Source organism: Embiotoca jacksoni, unplaced genomic scaffold (assembly GCF_022577435.1).
Source record: "Embiotoca jacksoni isolate LCO1_2020_lvr unplaced genomic scaffold, fEmbJac1.0.p SCAF_21, whole genome shotgun sequence".
Classification (NCBI taxonomy): Eukaryota; Metazoa; Chordata; class Actinopteri; family Embiotocidae; genus Embiotoca; species Embiotoca jacksoni.
In genome coordinates this window covers 8,893,937-8,912,020 of record NW_027185352.1, presented here as the reverse complement: position 1 = coordinate 8,912,020, position 18,084 = coordinate 8,893,937, and the positions used below count along the sequence as shown (strand labels likewise).

Here is an 18,084-nt window from a genome sequence, read left to right as displayed (position 1 = left end):
AATTAAGAATTTTGCTGAAGAAACTGGACTTTTTTTTTTGGGGGGGGGGGGGGGGGGGGCTGCGAAGCTCCACGGCTTCACTGGCGAGGCGCTCTCACCAGCAGATGAACACCTCTCCTGCAGTCTGCCACTGAAAAGCTCCAGGGAATTAATGGCTCGCTGGGCCATTAATTCAGTGCCTCGCTTATACTCCACACTCCCAGATAAACTCATTGTTAGCTAAGAGAGCGAGGAGAACCAGTGATTCAGTTCTTCTAATCTAGCAGAGGTTTACGTTTTTGTGAGTTTTACCCATCTGGAGGACGATCCGTCTATGATGGCACCACCAAAGTTGTGCAATGTCTGTTTATTCATTAAAGTAAGACATGACAAATGTCAGCATGGAGGGGTTAAATGGGGCCCCCGGTACGAATTTGAAAACAGACCCAGTCTCTGCTCGTCTGGTTCTGACATTTTATTGTAGACTCTCCTTTGTCATTTGTCTGTTTCGGTCTTTTTTTTTTTAAATACTCTTGCCGATATCAATCTCATCTTTGTCACTTCTGTTCATTTGCATGCTGCATAACAGTCCTCCTCTAAGTCCCTTTGTTTTTTTTTTTATCCTCTATCAGTGTCATCTTTCTCTCTTTTCTTGAACCTATTGGCGTTTCAAACACTCGTCTCATTTGCCTGCTGCCCGGCCCGGCCCGGCTCTTCCTCGTTGGGCCTTTTTCTAGGAATATGCATCGCTTTGCCTTCTGCCTCCGTCTGTTGTTTCCGATCAATTATCTCACTTTCCCTCATTCAGCCGCTTCCTTTCTTTCCCTCCATCCTCCCGCCCCGTCTCCTGCATATATCCTCCCATAGTGTTCCTCTCATCTGTGATCTGTTGTTTCCTTTTCCTTCCCCCTGCTTCCTCTTTGGTCCCTTATGCTTCTGCTAAACATCCCGTCTCATTTTTCCCACTCATTGTTTATCAAATCTCTTCTTCATCCTCTTTGCTCCGATTAAATGTTCATCTCTCGCCCTGCCTCTTGCTCATTGCCACCAATGCTGTGTTTTCTGTTGTTTCTCTCTCTCTCTCTCTCTCTCTCTCTCTCTCTCTCTCTCTTCTCTCGTTGTGCTTCAGTGAAGTCGCTCCCCTTTTTACCTACTTTCACTCAGTCTTTCTTTCATCTCTTCTACCTGGTTCTGTTTGCCTGTCAACAAACAAATTACTGTTCTCTTCTGGGTTTGTTGTGATGTGGGGAGCAGGAGAATATCATTGTTGTTTAGCATCAATTAAAGGAGCATCTCTGATCTGGAGAGAGAAACGATGATCCGAGAGAGAATGACGTGGTGATTTCTTTCTCATTGTGTCTCTGTGCCGTTATATCTCTGACTTTGTGCTACTCTGCACTAAATGACACCTTTTTGATCAGTGTGACATTGGTACGCTGTTGTTATATATACTTTTTTAATATTATTATCTATACTATTATGTATATATTGTGTCTATATATATATATGTATGTTTTTTTTGTTTTGTTTGTTTGGCCCTCGCATATCTCAAACGGTTCGTCCCATCTTCTTCAAACTTGGTGAATGTTTCGCTGGAGACGCAAGCGTGTGCATTTTTCAATTCTGCGGGATTAGGACACACGACTCGTTCAATGTTAAACAACTTTAATAAACAAGGCAACCAGCGCTATGTGCAGCAGTGGCGGCGGAGTACCGCAGCGCAGCCGCACTTCACGAGAGCATCGCGCAGACATAAGCCCCTTCTGCCGACGGTATCGGCTCGGTTTGGCTCGACTTGACCGCACTCGCATTTTTGTTTTGTTTTCTATTGTCTGCAGATGGTACCTGGTCCCTGCTTAGTTTCTCCTCCGTCGGGGCTTTAAACGAGGCCAGCCGATGCTTACAGGTGACATGAAAACACTGCTGACCACGAGCTTCCGCACTCTCTCGTTTTAGAGGTGCAGACGTTTCTTGTCTTAAAACCCCTGGAGGTTTCTAGGCAACGGCAGCGGCGCGACGGAAACAGTGGCAACACCTGCTGACACAAATAGTAGATCCGACCATCTCGTTTTGGTTTGGCCTACCTGGTCTACGGATGTTACGTCTTTTGAAGGATGACATAGGACGAAGGATGCTGCCTCTTAATTGGTACACAGCTGTGGTTGAGCGCATCTTCACCGACGTCTGCTACGCAGCAATACGACAAACCAGGCAATCTACTGCCAAACAGGCAATTTTCAGCGGGCACTGCATTAACCATTTTAACATTTCAAAGTGAGTGTAAAAATAATTTCAAATACACATGATTGTTGACACTTTTTTCTGTATGTTCCAATTTTCTAAGCCATCTCGCAGCTGTGAAATGACAACAGGTAGTTTACCTTTCGAATGTGATTTATCCGTTGGTGAACTCTTCAAACAAGCAGCAAAATGGGGGCAAATCTGGAACATGAAAGATGGAAAGGCAAACGGACACAAAAAGGGGATGAGCGGTGAGAAGAAAAAGAGAGGCAGATGGACCCAGACAGACACAACAGGGTTAGACAGAACTGGGGACGCCTCAGTCTCAGCCCCAGCAGTCTTCATCCCCGGTAAATTAGCTTGCTGCGGTCCCACTGTGCCAGTTCTCTCCTCATTAAACAGAGACCACGGCTGGCTGTTAGAGGGCTCAGTCAAATTTTTTTAGCAAGTAAACAAATCCAGATGGCCAGATCAATTTACAGTATGTGTACCTTTCTTCTGCAGTTTTCCATGCTCAGATATTTATCATCATTTCTCACTCAAATGCTTCGGCTCGGGCTACAAAAAAAAAAAAAAAAAAAAAATCCTGGTCTGGGCATGGCGTTTGTTTGTTATGGCTACAAAACTGTTCCAAATATTCTTCAATTTCACTCAACACAAAGGTCTGAATATAAATTGGTGGAAGAATTTGAAACTGAAATAATTGAATCGCCATCATCCAACCCGACCAGCCACTGTACACTTCACTCATAATGACCCTGTTATTGTAACTGAGTGCGCGGCTTCTACCACGTATCCACTGCTCTCGCCGAGTGCGCGTGTGTGTGTGTGTGTGTGTGTGTGTGTGTGTGTGTGTGTGTGTGTGTGTGTGTGTGGGTAAGAGACAGGAAAGCTGCGCATGTGTGTAATGCACTGGGGTTAATTAGCTTCAGACCACTGCCATCTATCAACCTAATGCTCAGACTCTGGCCCCCGACAGCTCCATTACTGCCAGACACGCACACAAACACACACACAAGGGCCAGTTTAGGTCATAATCGTGCTTCTGTCGGATTTCCACATAACAACGGCAATGCTGGAATATTTTTTTTAATAGAATATTCAGACTGGAAATATCCCCAATTTCCACACAGCATTTCAAGTGTTTTTTTTTTTTTTTTAAAGCCATTCATGGGTTTCTTTAGCTTAAAAGTCGAGCACAGTTGCCGACTGCAACACTCCTCACCATCCAGATGCCCCACTGGATATATTTCCAATTGCCTCCTGCATAATTTGTTGTACAGCGTTTTCGTCGTCTTGGTTCCTCTGTGAGGATGAGTACAAATCCACAAAGTTAATTTTCGCAGGAAAGACGCACACAAGAAGTCACTAGCCTGGATCATTAGGTCTGTTGAGGTCCAAATCCGGCTGTTAGTTATCTGCTCAGCTCCCGAGAGGGATTCAGCCTGATCTATAGTGAGGGATGAAACTGTTCCCCTCTATCGCCAAAGCCATTAAGGAATAGACAGGGCGGACCTAACTGTCTATAGTGGCGGTAGTTCTAGGACATTGACTTATATGGGTTTCACTCCCCCAGAGTTCCCTCAGAAGATACTCGTCAAAAACACGAGTGGACATTAAAGGGATTCTTAAAGTTGCAGTCCAACGATGTGGTTTGAACCAGTCAGAAAAGTGAGATATGGTCAGCCTGCTGGTGCGCATAGATTGCTGTCATTAAGATAAACCATATTAGTCTGTGCTCTTTCGATAGGCTCTGCTTAGAGGGGAATACACTTCAATTAAGAATAAATCTGTTATTTTTATGGATGAGGGAAGTCTATTCCATGTTTTCATTGTGATCAATTCTATAGCTAAGCGAAAGAACCAAGATTTAATATCTTTGCTGGACTGGCCAAATTGCTTTTCAATGGCTGCCACACTACATGAAATAAATGTGTTTGTTTGTTCCAGGTAAGAGTTTAAGCTTCCAATGAGGTGTAGTGAAGAGCTGCAGGTTCACAGAGCTTTTGGCTCTGCGAAGAATAGTGACTGCGAGGAGGCGCACACTGCAGTACAGTACACTACAGTAGAATTTTGGTATTCCAGAGAGCTTTGTGGGAACAGAAGATTAAAGATTTAACATGTCTTGATCATAAGAGGTCAAAATACACTGATCTGTATTCATTTTAATGTTCCACTCTAGAGAGGTCACAATACCAGAAGCTTGGTACTCATTGCCAATAACTCTGAAATTTAGCAAGTAATTCAACGTAAACTCTTGTCTAAACAAACTGCTGCACACACACAGTCATACTTTAACAGACTGGACTGTATTGTTATCAGCAGCACCCAGCTTTATGATTATTCGCCTAAACAAGATGTTGTGCGTTTGTTGCGGTTCACAAACATTATCAACAATACAACGTGTTGTTAATATATGGTTGAACTTTGGTACTTTCGTTGTCACTGTGGAACAGCAAGCTTAAAAGCTTGCTTGTAAGTCTATGGGCAATACAAGTCTCCATTTGTTTTATTATACTGTATCACTTTCCGCATCCAACCAAGAACTTCCATCCACTAGCTGTCGAGACATTTCACTCGGAAAAGTTCAGGGTCTAATCAAAGTCATTTGGATTTATACAGCAGTCTCAGCGTCTGCTCATAATGTCATGGAGATCCCTCCATTAAGTTACTTATACTTCAGTCTAGACCAAAGTAATGAACTGACCAACCGACACTCGAACGTTAGCAATTGTGTATAAAGATTAAGAAACTGAAACAATACATCACCCCATTGATAAATGTTTGAGATTTGCGAAAGTGGTAATTGAAACTACTCATCAGCCTATACATACTCATTTCCATTTTATCACACACTCTCTCTCTCGTACACTCGCACACATATTCATTAGAGCAAATGGAATTAAGGGGATTGGAGCCATAATCTTCTTCCCCTGCGATGTGGGGGAACCAAGCCGTTAATTTCCTGCCTCTAACTTCAAGTCCAACTCCGACTCCAACTCTACTTGCCTTGAAAAAAAAAAGGTCCAAGTCATCGGTAACACACTGCACATGAATGAGTTCCACCACTCAAATGTCACATGACATTAAATGTGCTCAGTAGAAGTAGGTTTCTGTACTCCATGTGGTTCTGGGGGGATCGATGGGTGCGCGACTCCATAAGTGTCTGCAGAAATGTTCATTTTTAGAAAGCACAAGTGTGGTTGTGGAAGACAGTATTAGGTCTCCGCCTGCAGCAGATAATATTGGATGTCACTGAAGCTGTACTGTATGAAGCTCCTCTTCCCTCACTGCTTTTGTTTCTCTTCTCTGCTGTTCCTCCTCTCTCTCAGTAATGATTCAGGAAATAGGACAAGAGGATGACTGTGCAGTGTACACAAGTGTGTGTTTGTGTCTCCGTGTTTGTCCGTTTCCCAGCTGAAGAGAGAAATAACAAAAGATCAAAGTATCAGGTTTGCCCAGGTCACAGGGTTTCTTTCCCATTGCTGTTGTAAACAGACAAATATCTCATTCCTGCAGCGGCGCATTCATTTCTCTTTGAAATGGATATTCACCTATTTAAATGCACAACGAGAGCAAAAGGACAAGTGAAACAGCAGAGTAACACACCAGCATGCACACACGCAGACATGAACACGCATGGACGTAGGCAGAAGCACGAACACAACCTGCTTCAATAGTTGTTTCCTTCTGCTGGCCTAGCTTTGATTTTTTTTTTTCCTTTATTTGTTTATCTCTATCCTCTATGAATTATACATATTCGTACTGAAGTTTATGAAAGTTTCCAATTGTATTCCCCTGGCAGAGGAGACTAATCACAGTACTCGCATGTCCTAAACATGAACCCAAGTTCTCTGAGAGAAATGGGAAGTTATTAAAAAACAGAAAAACACAAGAACAAAGCAGGTTTTCTTTTCAAAATCAGATTTACAACTGATAAAAAATAAGACACCTTTCATTGTGTCAAAATGTTGCTCCTTCTGATACTGCTCAGGTTAAGATGATTTTTTTTTTCTTACCGTGGCAGCATCTGCAAGTCTGATACATACATTTTTATTAACAAGTTCTTGAAGAAGCAGAGCAAAGTCTTGAAACTCTGGGCTATTTACACATGCTTCCAGCGGTGTTTTGGCACCATCAAAGAGGACTGATTTAGAAAATCCTACAAAATGGATTCCTGACCTTTTTAAAATGGCAAAGACAAGTGTAGACGCAGGGTGGCGGGGACTTCAGACGCTCAAAAGGGGATAAAGACAGTGAGTGATGGGCCTGAGAAACATTCCAGTCACACACACACACACACACACACACACACACACACACACACACACACACACACACACACACACACACACACACACACACACACACACACATACTGTGTGTCTTAAATCTCTCCACGGCGCTCCAACTGGTTTTTGCCGTGTTCAGCGATTGTGGACGTTTTGTGTGTTTGTGCGGAAGACAGACGGCTGACACGCCTTATGTTTTGGTTGAGATTGGCAGTTAAGTCTTACTTCCAATGAATGTCAATGAAGCGTCTGTCCAACATCTGTGCGTGTGTGTGTGTGTGTGTGTGTTTGTGAATGTTGGCAAGTAGAGGGTCTTCCCTCGCTGTCTCCCTCTGTCAGGTGAAAAATCAATCTGCCTGTCAACCATCGAACACCTTCGGCCTGTTACGCTACCTATCACAAGCAATACGTGTGTGTGTGTGTGTGTGTGTGTGTGTCTGTGTGTGTGTGTGTGTCTGTCTGTGTGCGCCTTCTGTCACTCTGTCAATCTCTTTGTCTCTCCATCTTCCAATCTGTGTGTTGTGTCTGTGCTTTTTTTTTGTTGTCCTCCTGTCTGGTCCCTGCTGTCTCTTCTGTATCTGTCTTGCTGCATCAAACCTTCGGTCTACCCTTAATCTGTCAGCCATGACACCCATGTTAAAAAATGACATCAACTTGCATCACCATCCAACCGTTTGTTGCCTCTCTGTGCCATCCCATATTCATATTCCCAATTGTTCACCACCTTTGCTTCAACACCTACGACGACATTTCCCCCCCACATTCCGGATGATTATTTATGTTAATTTAATAATCCTGCAGGGTGTGGGTGTTTTATAACTTTTTCTACACATACATTAGTGAAAATAAGCATAAAGATGTCAAATAAATTTGAGAATTCACGCATGATGACTCACCTTTTTTTCTTTTTTACTTTCGTCTATGTAGGGGAAGAAATTAAACGCGATGATACACGTTAAATATTACATGGTCGATCTATCGTTTCAATATGCAGGCTGTACAAATACTATTTTGCCTCATTAACATGCCAAAACGTTTAATCAATAAGCTACAATTTAGCACAGATCTCCCCTTTTGTTATCGTTCTTCTCAATGACTTCTTATTTCCCTTTCTCTCGCCCAGATCCCCCAGGTCAGCTACGCCTCCACGGCCCCCGAACTAAGTGACAACACTCGCTATGACTTCTTCTCCCGTGTGGTGCCACCGGACTCCTATCAGGCCCAGGCCATGATGGACATCGTCACGGCGATGGAGTGGAACTACGTGTCCACGCTCGCGTCAGAGGGCAACTATGGCGAGAGCGGTGTGGAGGCCTTCATCCAGATCTCCAGAGAAACTGGTAAGAAGCTGACTTTTCCTCCGGCCGTCTGCAGGTTTTTGTATATCTCGGCCTATATGGCAAAATCTCATGACAATGGGGATATTGCTTCAAAGAACAACATTAGTTTCCTCATTGTAAACGTGCATTTTAAAATGAGCTATAATACCACGAGGAGGTTCCCCCCCCCACTGTCAAATGTCAAATCGTAAAAGTTGTTGAAGGAGGGTTAACAACTCTTTCTATCTGTGCTGTCACACTTTCACACAGCATTTGCTGGTCTCTCTCTCCGGTGTAAGTTAGAAGTTGAATGGACTTGAGAGTGAGCAGAGCGGAAGGCTACACTTCCAGACATAACCGGTTCGGAGGCCAGTTTGCCACTTCTTAAGGTGTCATAACTGTATGATGATCAAAGAGCGCTCGGTGTATGACACCTAATCAGTGGCTTAACCTGCAATTTGAGGAGAACTGTGGTGCGAATAGAGTGGAAACCTGTTGTTTAAATCTCTTGGGGAAACTCCGGGGGAAATACGCTTTTCGGGTAAATGGGCTGTAAATGGCAGACTGCGGTGAGTGAAGGGAGACGGAGTTATTGTTGCAAGCATGTGATGGACAAGTAGAGTTATTTCCTCTTTTTTTTTAGCTCTGTCTACGTGTAGTTTTTAGGACTCTTGAATAAGCAGCCACTTGATGCCAAAAATTGTCGCCTCCATATGACAAAGACCAAAGTAACTAAACTAAATGCGTTGAGCAGATGTGAGGCAATAACAGAATAGTGCTCAACCCATAAGTATCGCCATTTATCGGCGTCACTGGTTAAGCAATCATCGCCTAATATTGTTTGTTACCCTCGTGTCACCAAAACAGCTCTGACCTGTTGTGGCATGGACACTCAACAAGACTTCAGAAGGTGTCCTGTGGTGTCAGGCACCAACATGTTGATAGCAGATCCTTTCAGTCCTCTTGGGCCTCCATGGATGGTGCTAGTTTTTCCAGCACATCGCACGGCTGCGCAATCTGATTGAGATCTTGGTGGCCTGAAGGACAAGTCAACACCTCAAATATACGTCGTACTCCTTCAAAACAATCCTGAACAGTTTTTGCAGTGCGGCACCGCGTATTATCCTGCGTATTCCTGCAGAAACAAGCCACCCGTTATGTGACAGGATAATGGAGGTTGCTGGGTCTTGACTGTCAAGATGCTATCAAGAGAGCAGACGTTCCTTATCTTGACCCTGGTGTGTTTACAGGTCAGCTTTGGTAAGAAGTTTGTGTGTATTTCTGATTTGTTTGAGTTTTAGGAAAGAGGTGGTTCCATTGAGACAGTGTGCATCGGAATTCGTTATTTTTCAACTATTTATTCTTTTTTCAAGTCTTTTTAAAAAAAAATATGAGTGCTGTAATCACTGAAAAATCTGGGAATTGCACTAGATTAAATGAGAGTGACAGAGCCTCAGAAAGGGAAAAAAACAGAGCGATGGATGACTTGTCTGTTTTGATGTAAGATTTAAAAGCACTGTCCCAGTGGTCCTCAGAGCTTCCAGTTGGGTGAACACAGCCTCAAATCAGTTTATGAAATCCTCCGAGTGATGTTGACAGATCAAAATGCTGTCGGTTTCCCTGTTTATGTCTCCAATGTTTATTGAAAACGCATCACGTTGGATGTTGATAAATATTTACAGACTGACAGCGCTAAAGACGAGGAAAGAATCCATTTGAGAGCATATCAGTCGAGATCTTTCTATTTTTATCCCTCTCTGTAGATCTTTTACTCCGGTCTTTCCCTCCGTTGTTGTTTTTTTTTTTTTTTCTTCCTGCATTGTTTGTGTGCTGATGCAGAGATGACAGCTCTGTGTACGTCTGTGCTGCTGTCTATCTGTCCATCTCTGTCTCTGTTCGTGTTTGGAACCGGCTCGCCCCGGGCTGTGTGCTGTGGCAGTCAGCACATAGATGTTTTCTGTGGTGTCAGATCAATTTCCGTGCCCCTCAGTGTGTGTGTGTGTGTGTGTGTGTGTGTGTGTGTGTGTGTGTGTGTGTGTGTGAGAGAGAGTGTGAGTGTGTGTGCGCGCCACTGTAAACGGTAAAGCAGTCCTCAGTAATGTGTGTTTGCGTTCTGGGGGTCAACAGGTCAAATAGTGTACACTCTCTCTCTCTCTCTCTCTCTCTCTCTCTCTCTCTCTCTCTTTCTCTGTGTGTGTGTGTGTGTGTGTGTGTGTGTGTGTGTGGGTTGCGCGTGTACGAGGGCTACATGCTGTGACAGCAGTCAGTCAGTCGTTTACTCTGCAGCTCTGAAGATGCGAAGCGAACTAAGAAGACGAAGGTAAGGCAGAGCAGACAAAACGTTGATGAAGAGGAGGGCTGTGATGGAGGCGAGGGGGGGGGGGTGACAGAAGAGGGAGAGTTCATAGTGTGTGTGTGTGTGTGTGTGTGTGTGCGTGTGTATGTTGTGATACTGCAGTTGTGAATCAAACCGTAGAGTGTGAGAAAATAGATGGGCAGAGACGGAATAGCAGAAGAATGGGACGAGGAAGATGGAACAGTAACAGAATAATGATACGAGTCCTAATATAGATGCGAAGCACTCGCTGCCATGGCAGAACAACACACACACGCTATATGTATACATATAGCGTGTGTGTGTCTATATATATATATATATATATATATATATATATATATATATAGACACAGGTGGACATCTTGAGACGCATTTACACACACACGCACACACATACACACACACACACACACACACACACACACACACACACACACACACACACACACACACACACACACACGCACACACGCACACACACACACGCACACATCCATACACAGAGCCACAGGGAATTTCGAGGTGATTATTTTGTGATTGCATTGTAATGATTGCAGCTTACAAGGCACTCTGCATACTGATACCAAACATCCATATTAATTGGTGTGTAATCGTTCAATGATGATTCTTGTGTGTGTGTGTGTGTGTGTGTGTGTGTGTGTGTGTGTGTGTGTGTGTGTGTGTGTGTGTGTGTGTGTGTGCGCGTGTGAGTGATAAAGAAAGCGATTGTATGTGTGTGTGTGTGTGCACGCAAAATAATCACCATTAAGTTTCATAATAGGTTCTCAAGCGTTGTTAGCATAAGTCAGGGGTTACAGAGTGTTTGTGTCCGGGTGCTAATGTTACTTTACAGAACGTGTTATATCTTGCCGAGTCATGCTTTTTTGTATTTGTCTTGTGCTTTTTTTTCTTATTTAACACACCGAGAAAGTAAAATATTTATATACTCTTTGAAACTGGATATGTCTGTTTGCTGCTTCACAGCTGCACTGCTGTGTCACTCCCAAGGGGAGTTAAGTAGAAAAATCTGCACAACAAATTTTTCAGCCAAGTCCACACGGCAGTCAGCAAATTATTTTTGTTTCAGAAGAATTGCTTTAGGGAAAACTGGAAATAACTTGGTATTTGAGGTCATAGCAATGAATGGAACCAGACCCCGGATGCCGATGTTGAACACATCAACCTCCAGATTGTAGCTGCAAGATATAATCAATAATCTGCTTTCTCTGTTGCAGTTAATATTGCTATGAACATAAAGTGTCGTCTAAGTGCAGACCCTCTCCTCTAACCCTGTCAGCACGGTGGCAAAATCTAACTGCGAATGAAGTGTTAATGAAGGCATTGATTTCTTGCCTGGATAATGGTCAGCAATCAACACCTCCAGGCTGACAATATGAATGTTAGCATTGAAAACTTGTAGAAACCTGAGGCCCTCAAGAGGCCTATTGATTTAAAAAAAAAAAAAAGACCTTTAATCACTCACGGCTATTAAATCACAACAATAAAACAAAAACAAAACAAAAAAAACATGCCTACACGGTGTTTCCCCTACCATTGTATTGGCAGAGCGGACGCAGGTAAGACACATGATGGGAAACACGTCAGGACGAGAAACTAAATACAGATATTCATCAAAAATCTTAAACATTTGTTGACCCAGTTGTCCAAAGAGAAGCAAGACACAGGAGACAAATCAAGTTCTCCATTCAATTGTGCAGCTTTAATGTGTAGATTCGAAATGATTATCTTTGTAAGAGCTTTTTTTTTTTTTATCCTGAATGTTACCATTTCTGTCTGACCTTGTGTTGCCCTGGCTGACATGATTTTTTTAAAAATTTTTTTTATATTTGCTGTCCTGAGATCATAACTCATCAGACTTCACTTATTGTTATTCATAAATTGATGCTCTATGCAGATTATATCATTCTTTTCTTGACTAAGCCTAAAATACATGCTTTTGGAAGCATATTAGGTCTTTAGAATAAATTATAACAAATTTGAAGCTGTATCTGGAACATTTTGGGATGGGGGTGCCTTGAACAATTTTGCTCTTAGAATAAAGTATGACTTTACATATTTCAGACTTAAAATCTCCACCAAAGTAAAAAAAAAAAAAAAAAAAAAAAAAAAAAAAAAATCAATATAAGATTAATTCTGCACCAGTTATATCATCAGTTAAGAGTAATTTGCTCAGGTGGTTTGCCTTCACTGGATTCAGACGCCCGACACTTTTCTAGGAGTCTTGGCTTGTTTACATCAACCTACTTTTGTCCAAATCCATTGAATGAAGTGATACAGTTTCACTAATGATGTATCTTCTTTCACCAGATTCACTTCAAATGTTTCATTGCTATTTGCGTATGAAAGCAAAACATTTTTGCAGTTTGCTCAAGCGTGCCCGCATCCTGAAATTTATTCACCATGACTCTTACAGCATATGCGGCCAGTGTGTTGTCACCCCCAGCCATGGCTTCCCACTCATGCAGAACTTGTAACAGACACAGCTCAGTGAGGATGGGCCAAACGTGTTCACTCATCATTAGTAGCTGTTCACAAACAAGGCTTATGCTTTTGTACACAATAAACTAATGCAGCCCAGTGATCAAAGGTTAATGAACAAATTATGCAAAGGTCAAATGTAGGGATATTTATTGGTGAGTAGTTTCAGGGGGCTCTGAGGGAGGAAATGGCCTTTTTTTACATGGTAAAATATGCATAGAGTCACCAGTGGCCCAACCTGGGAGTGTTTGATTTTACTGCTCAGGTAGTGGAAGCTCCAACTACAGGACGGTCTCCCTGCTCACCATGCCACCCTACCGTGGACCCTCTCTGTGGAAATGGCAGCATATGGCGCTGAGCCGACATCCTCCTATATCAAGCTGTGTTTGGAACATATGGATCGCCGTACTATAAAACCAGAGGTGGCAGCGTACTTAACCGAAGACAGAAGACATCTTTTAAACCAAGTCACAGCCCTTTCTCCTTCCAGTACCCTTCCTCACCTCCCAATGGAATCCAACTGGGATTAAAACTTCCACATCTACATTCAGACACGCTGCAGGCCGAGTGAAAGGAGATGTGCGTGTGCAGGCTCTCCTGCACACATCACATCACAAAGCAAAGAAGAGAGACTGTGGCTGAATATGCGTGTTAGCGAGTGTGTGTTTGAATCTGTAAGTGAAGGAGTGAGCGAAAGAGACTGTGTGTGTGTGTGTGTGTGTGTGTGTGTGTGTGTGTGTGTGTGCGTGTGTGTGTGTGTGTGTGTGCGCGTGCGCACAGAACAGTCACCTCCCCCTGACACCGGCCGCTCGACAGAAGCTCTGCAAGGCAGTAAGGAAGAAGGGAAGGAAATGAGTGGGAGAAAAGGGCTGAGAGAAAATAATTAAACGTTTATCTCCAGATTCATTTAATTAGTTCTCTGGCTCTACACTAATCTTCTGCCTTTTTGCTTAGCTTTGCCTCTTTAGTTCGCTTTCAGTCCACTCTTGCCCTCCACAATGGAGGCGGTCCTTGTAATTATCCACGTCTTGCTACTGGCTTGTATTATTTTATTCAGGGAAAAGGAATCATACATTAATTGAAATGCACTTTGATGCCCATTATATATATTACACATCTATTTATAAGAAAGCATGTTGTATTTTTAGACCACTCTCGTGTTGAAAAAAAAAGAAATACTTAAGAGGTTTGTAACTTTCCAATACAGCTGCCCTGTATAGATACATATACACATAATGATCTTAAGAAATTGGAAATTGGATTATATTTCATCACATGCATTATAAATATAAAGCTTTAAAATAGGGTGATAATGAAATAATTTATTGAGCTCGAACACGATATGTTTGATTAATGTATTTGACTTGGAGGAATTGAGTTTAAGGTCTCCAACTCACTCAGTCTCTCTCTCTCTCTCTCTCTCTCTCTCTCTCTCTCACACACACACACACACACACACACACACACACACACACATTTATATATGAACATAAGCTCTCAAAAAGAAGAAGCGTAAAAGCACACAAGCACACACCAACTCACTCAACTGACAACGTACGTCCCTCGGGTTGAATTAGCTCTCCGTTTCTTGTCCTTGATTACACTCCCCTCACAACTTAAGACTAATACTGTTCATCACTGCATAGACAGACACACACAGGGAGCGCAAACATCAACCCATCCAATTGTAACTAATTACACCAGCCTCGCTTTTCATCTCAAGGTGAAGCTGTCTTTGTTGTCTGAAGGGCCCCAAACTCTCAGCTGCCTGCAGACTTGTTTACACTGTTGGTTTGTGGTGTGCTCGTCTTCGTAGGGTTGAGCTCTAGTTTACGTCTAGTTGTGTGTCGCCTGGGCTGAAACGTAGAATACAGCATTTGTAATTTATTGCCTCACGGTAAATGGTTTGTGTGATTTTCCTCTGTAATATAAATTATCCTGAAGAGGTCATTAACATCTTTTCAAGTCTCCAGATTCTATTATGATCTGGCTGATGTTAGCCTTCTGTTGCCAATCTCTCTGCTGGGTGGAATTGACAATATCTATTAGGAGCTAACGGCCCTCTACGGACGGCATTAGTATTGCCAAAGGACATCTAGAAATAGTAATTATTACCTGAGCAGCTCTGTGAATTTCATCCCATCCAGCTGAAATAGCCATTTTTAGCAATTTGCCCCAGCCGCTTCAATAAAACATCCAACAGAAATTACCTGCTGATTCTCTGAGAACTCTTTGGTTTCCTGCGATGCTTTTTCACCCTGTAAACCTGCCTCTGTTTTTTCAGCCATGTCGCAGGGATTGCTAGTAGTTGGGCATTAAAAGAATGATCATGAAGCAGTTTTGCTCACAGGCAATTGGTTACAGTGGCGCCAGCAGAATTACATTTTAGCGTATGCACACAAATCACCCGCCCATTGATAGGTTACTGTGAACTCGTGTATAATCAGGAAGTTCGCCTCATGGCTCAAACCGGCAGATTCGGTCATTTAGTGTAAGGTTTTTCGATATATTAATTTTTCACCACGTACACTTATGTCATGGCTTATAAATATTTCAGAAATATACGTTTTAATAAAAATGTATTGAATTTGGTTGTTTTATTCTCCAAAAGTTACGAATGAAGAGGGCATGATGCGAAATGTGAGGGGAGGAGCCTAAGACAAATATATCCCCCGTGGCCAATCACAGTTTTGTAACTCTACAGCACATGCGCCTACAAACGTGCGAGCGAGAGAGAGTGATTCATGGTTTTTTTTGCACAAAAGTTACCGAAGCAACACCCTCATAAGACTGCGATTAGCTTATTTGCATCATAATGGTAGCGAGGCGATGCAACCAAGAAAGAAGACAGGATCTACCGTTGAAACAAGGTTATCATCAAGCTTAGATATGGGAAAAAAACCACAAACAAAATAATACAAAATATATACGCACTGTGCGTACAGGATTACGGCTGCCAGCGCCGCTGACGAAGCAGATTTCAAGGCCCTGTAGCTCCAAACATACCTTTGTCCTGTTCCATAAAAATCATATGGACAAGTTTGAGTTTCAGAGTACACCAGTGGGTGCACTGTGAAATCAACAGTATACTATACATACGACAGACTATACGCTCTTCTACAGCGTACGGTGTGATGCGCTTTGGAGCCTCTGCTGTATGTTGCTCTGTGCTTCAGTTCGATGTACAGTGTCTATTTCAGCTCCAGTGGGTTTCTTGACAGAGGTGAGAACTCCTCATATTCCCTCATGACGGAGCAAGTGAGGGTGCCTGGGCAGGCTGAAGCACAGATAGGAGAGACATGGCGTCTTAGTGTTTGCGTGCATGCGTATGTGTGGCTGCCCTCCATTTTCTGTCCCCATTTGGTCTCTTCGAGTCCACTAAGAGATGAGGGAGAGCAAAAAAAAAAAAAAAAACTCAGTCAGTTGCTGCTAAGCCCCAAAAGTAATTTCAGCAATATTACTGCACCAGTTGGTACACACAGGTATGTGTTTGCCTGCATGTTTGCGGGTGCATGTTTGTGTAGCTTTTGTCAGGTGGTTGTGTATGTGGGTTTTGACTGTGATGTGATATATACATATTTGTTTATGTGTGTGTATGAGTGCGTTTGTGTGTTTATGCAAGCAGGTGTGTGTGTGTCTTTGTGTGCTGTTTTGATGTGTGTTTTTTGAGGGAGTAGGAATCTGCCTGCACAACTTAAAAGCACTTTCAAGCCTCTTCACCGTTCTGCTCCAGTAACTTAACGCTTTCCTTCCTCATCTTTTTTTTCATCTGTGTCTGCAGAAAGACTTTGGGGTTAGGATTAAAATAAAAACAACAACCGATGATAGCTTGTAGACAGTAAAAAAAAAAAAGAAAAGAAACATGTTTGACTCAACTTGGAGAGTTCCATTTTGGAGCTTCACCCCAAAATATCTCTACCTTTATAAAAAAAAAAAAAAAAAAAAAAAAAAAAAGGATCGTTCAGAGAGGCTGACAAGAGGTTAAATAATTTAGCATGCATGAACAAACTGCATTATACTGCATACATACTGTATGGCCACGGACTTGCAAAACTCAAGGAATATGACAAGGGCACTTTGCAGTGATGAGAAAGTGTATTCACAGCACAGACAGGGACTATAGTACGTACCGATACATGGACAGGATGTATTCGAACAGAGACTGATCCTAATTAGAGCTTCGCTTCCTCTCATTTAAATACAACCCTCTTTCATTGCATCTGTTAAAAAAAACAAAAAAACAATTCCACCATTACACAAACTGTCACTTGGATGATTTTAGGAAAAGGCTTAGCATAGCTTAGCGGCTTTAAGCTTGGAGCATCATTTGTAGGAAATTAGATTTACAGTCAGTGATCAAAGCAGAATTTAACTTTGATGTTGTCAGCGTCTCATGATCACATCCAAACCATTGTATGCAGATGCAAAAGTGTAGAGAATCCACCGATTATAAGTTGCTCATAGAGTTTGATGGGGGGCGGTCATCCGGAGATGGAAACTTTTTGCAAGGAGTTTTAGTTACTGTAACAAAATCAGAGAAAATACTATCCCATCATACAATGAATTTCTTTATCAATATGTGGGCGATGAATCGGGTGCACCATTGTCTACCAATTTATAAAATAAATCCCACTACTTAATCCAGTCAACCACATTGGAGGCATCTAAAAACAAGCTAAGACAGTGAAACCTTCATATTATATATTATATTGGAGAACTTCCTTTAAAAGCTCTATGTCCCTGATTACCATGGCAGTGCAGAAACACTTTCAGGTGATGAAGAGTTATCGTCTCCGAGTCCTTTGACATTCACTGGACTGGGTTTGGCGATCAAGACGATCGTTGTCCTCAGAGCTCAGCCTTTTGATACTCATCATTTAGTATTGGACCAAACCATGCACAGACAATGACTTAATCATCAACGCGACAAGAATACAGATCTGTGACCCTGCGTTTATCAGGTGATTATCATCAATTTCCTCCGTATTGCATGACTTACAACTGGGCAGAGTCTTAATTACCTGAGGGTCAGATAATTGCAGATCAGAAGAAACCATGTTCACTTAAGCTACAGATGTTGGTTTTTTTCAGACTCTTCCAGTGGATATTTTGTGACAAAGTGTAGTGGGAAACTGTAATGTTTCTTCCACATAGTCACCACGTCCCTGCCTCAAGGTCCGCCTCACTGACTCGGGCAGAAACAGTCTGTACTGCTGTAACGTCGACCGTAGGGAACTGACTCCAAAAGGACTGAGATGTTCCTTGGTGGAGAGACCGGGTCAGTCAAATGCCAAAGGGCATACTCAAAATTGGGCTGGCATCTTTGCATGAGGGGGACAGAGTCGGAGGTAACAGTCATCCCACCATGTTAGATATGCATCTTGTGTGGTTACATGTTGGTGTCTGACTATATTGT

General features: G+C 42.5%; 1 protein-coding gene across 3 annotated transcripts in view; it reads left to right on the top strand.

Moving 5' to 3' along the window:
* The window catches only part of grm8a (glutamate receptor, metabotropic 8a), a 211,173-nt gene that overhangs the window by 79,873 nt on the left and 113,216 nt on the right, over window positions 1–18,084 (top strand). For all 3 annotated transcript variants that reach the window (XM_069156778.1, XM_069156777.1, XM_069156779.1), the window contains exon 3: window positions 7,636–7,852. In XM_069156778.1, coding sequence (XP_069012879.1) covers window positions 7,636–7,852 — 217 coding nt within the window. The remainder of the gene's footprint in view (window positions 1–7,635; window positions 7,853–18,084) is intronic.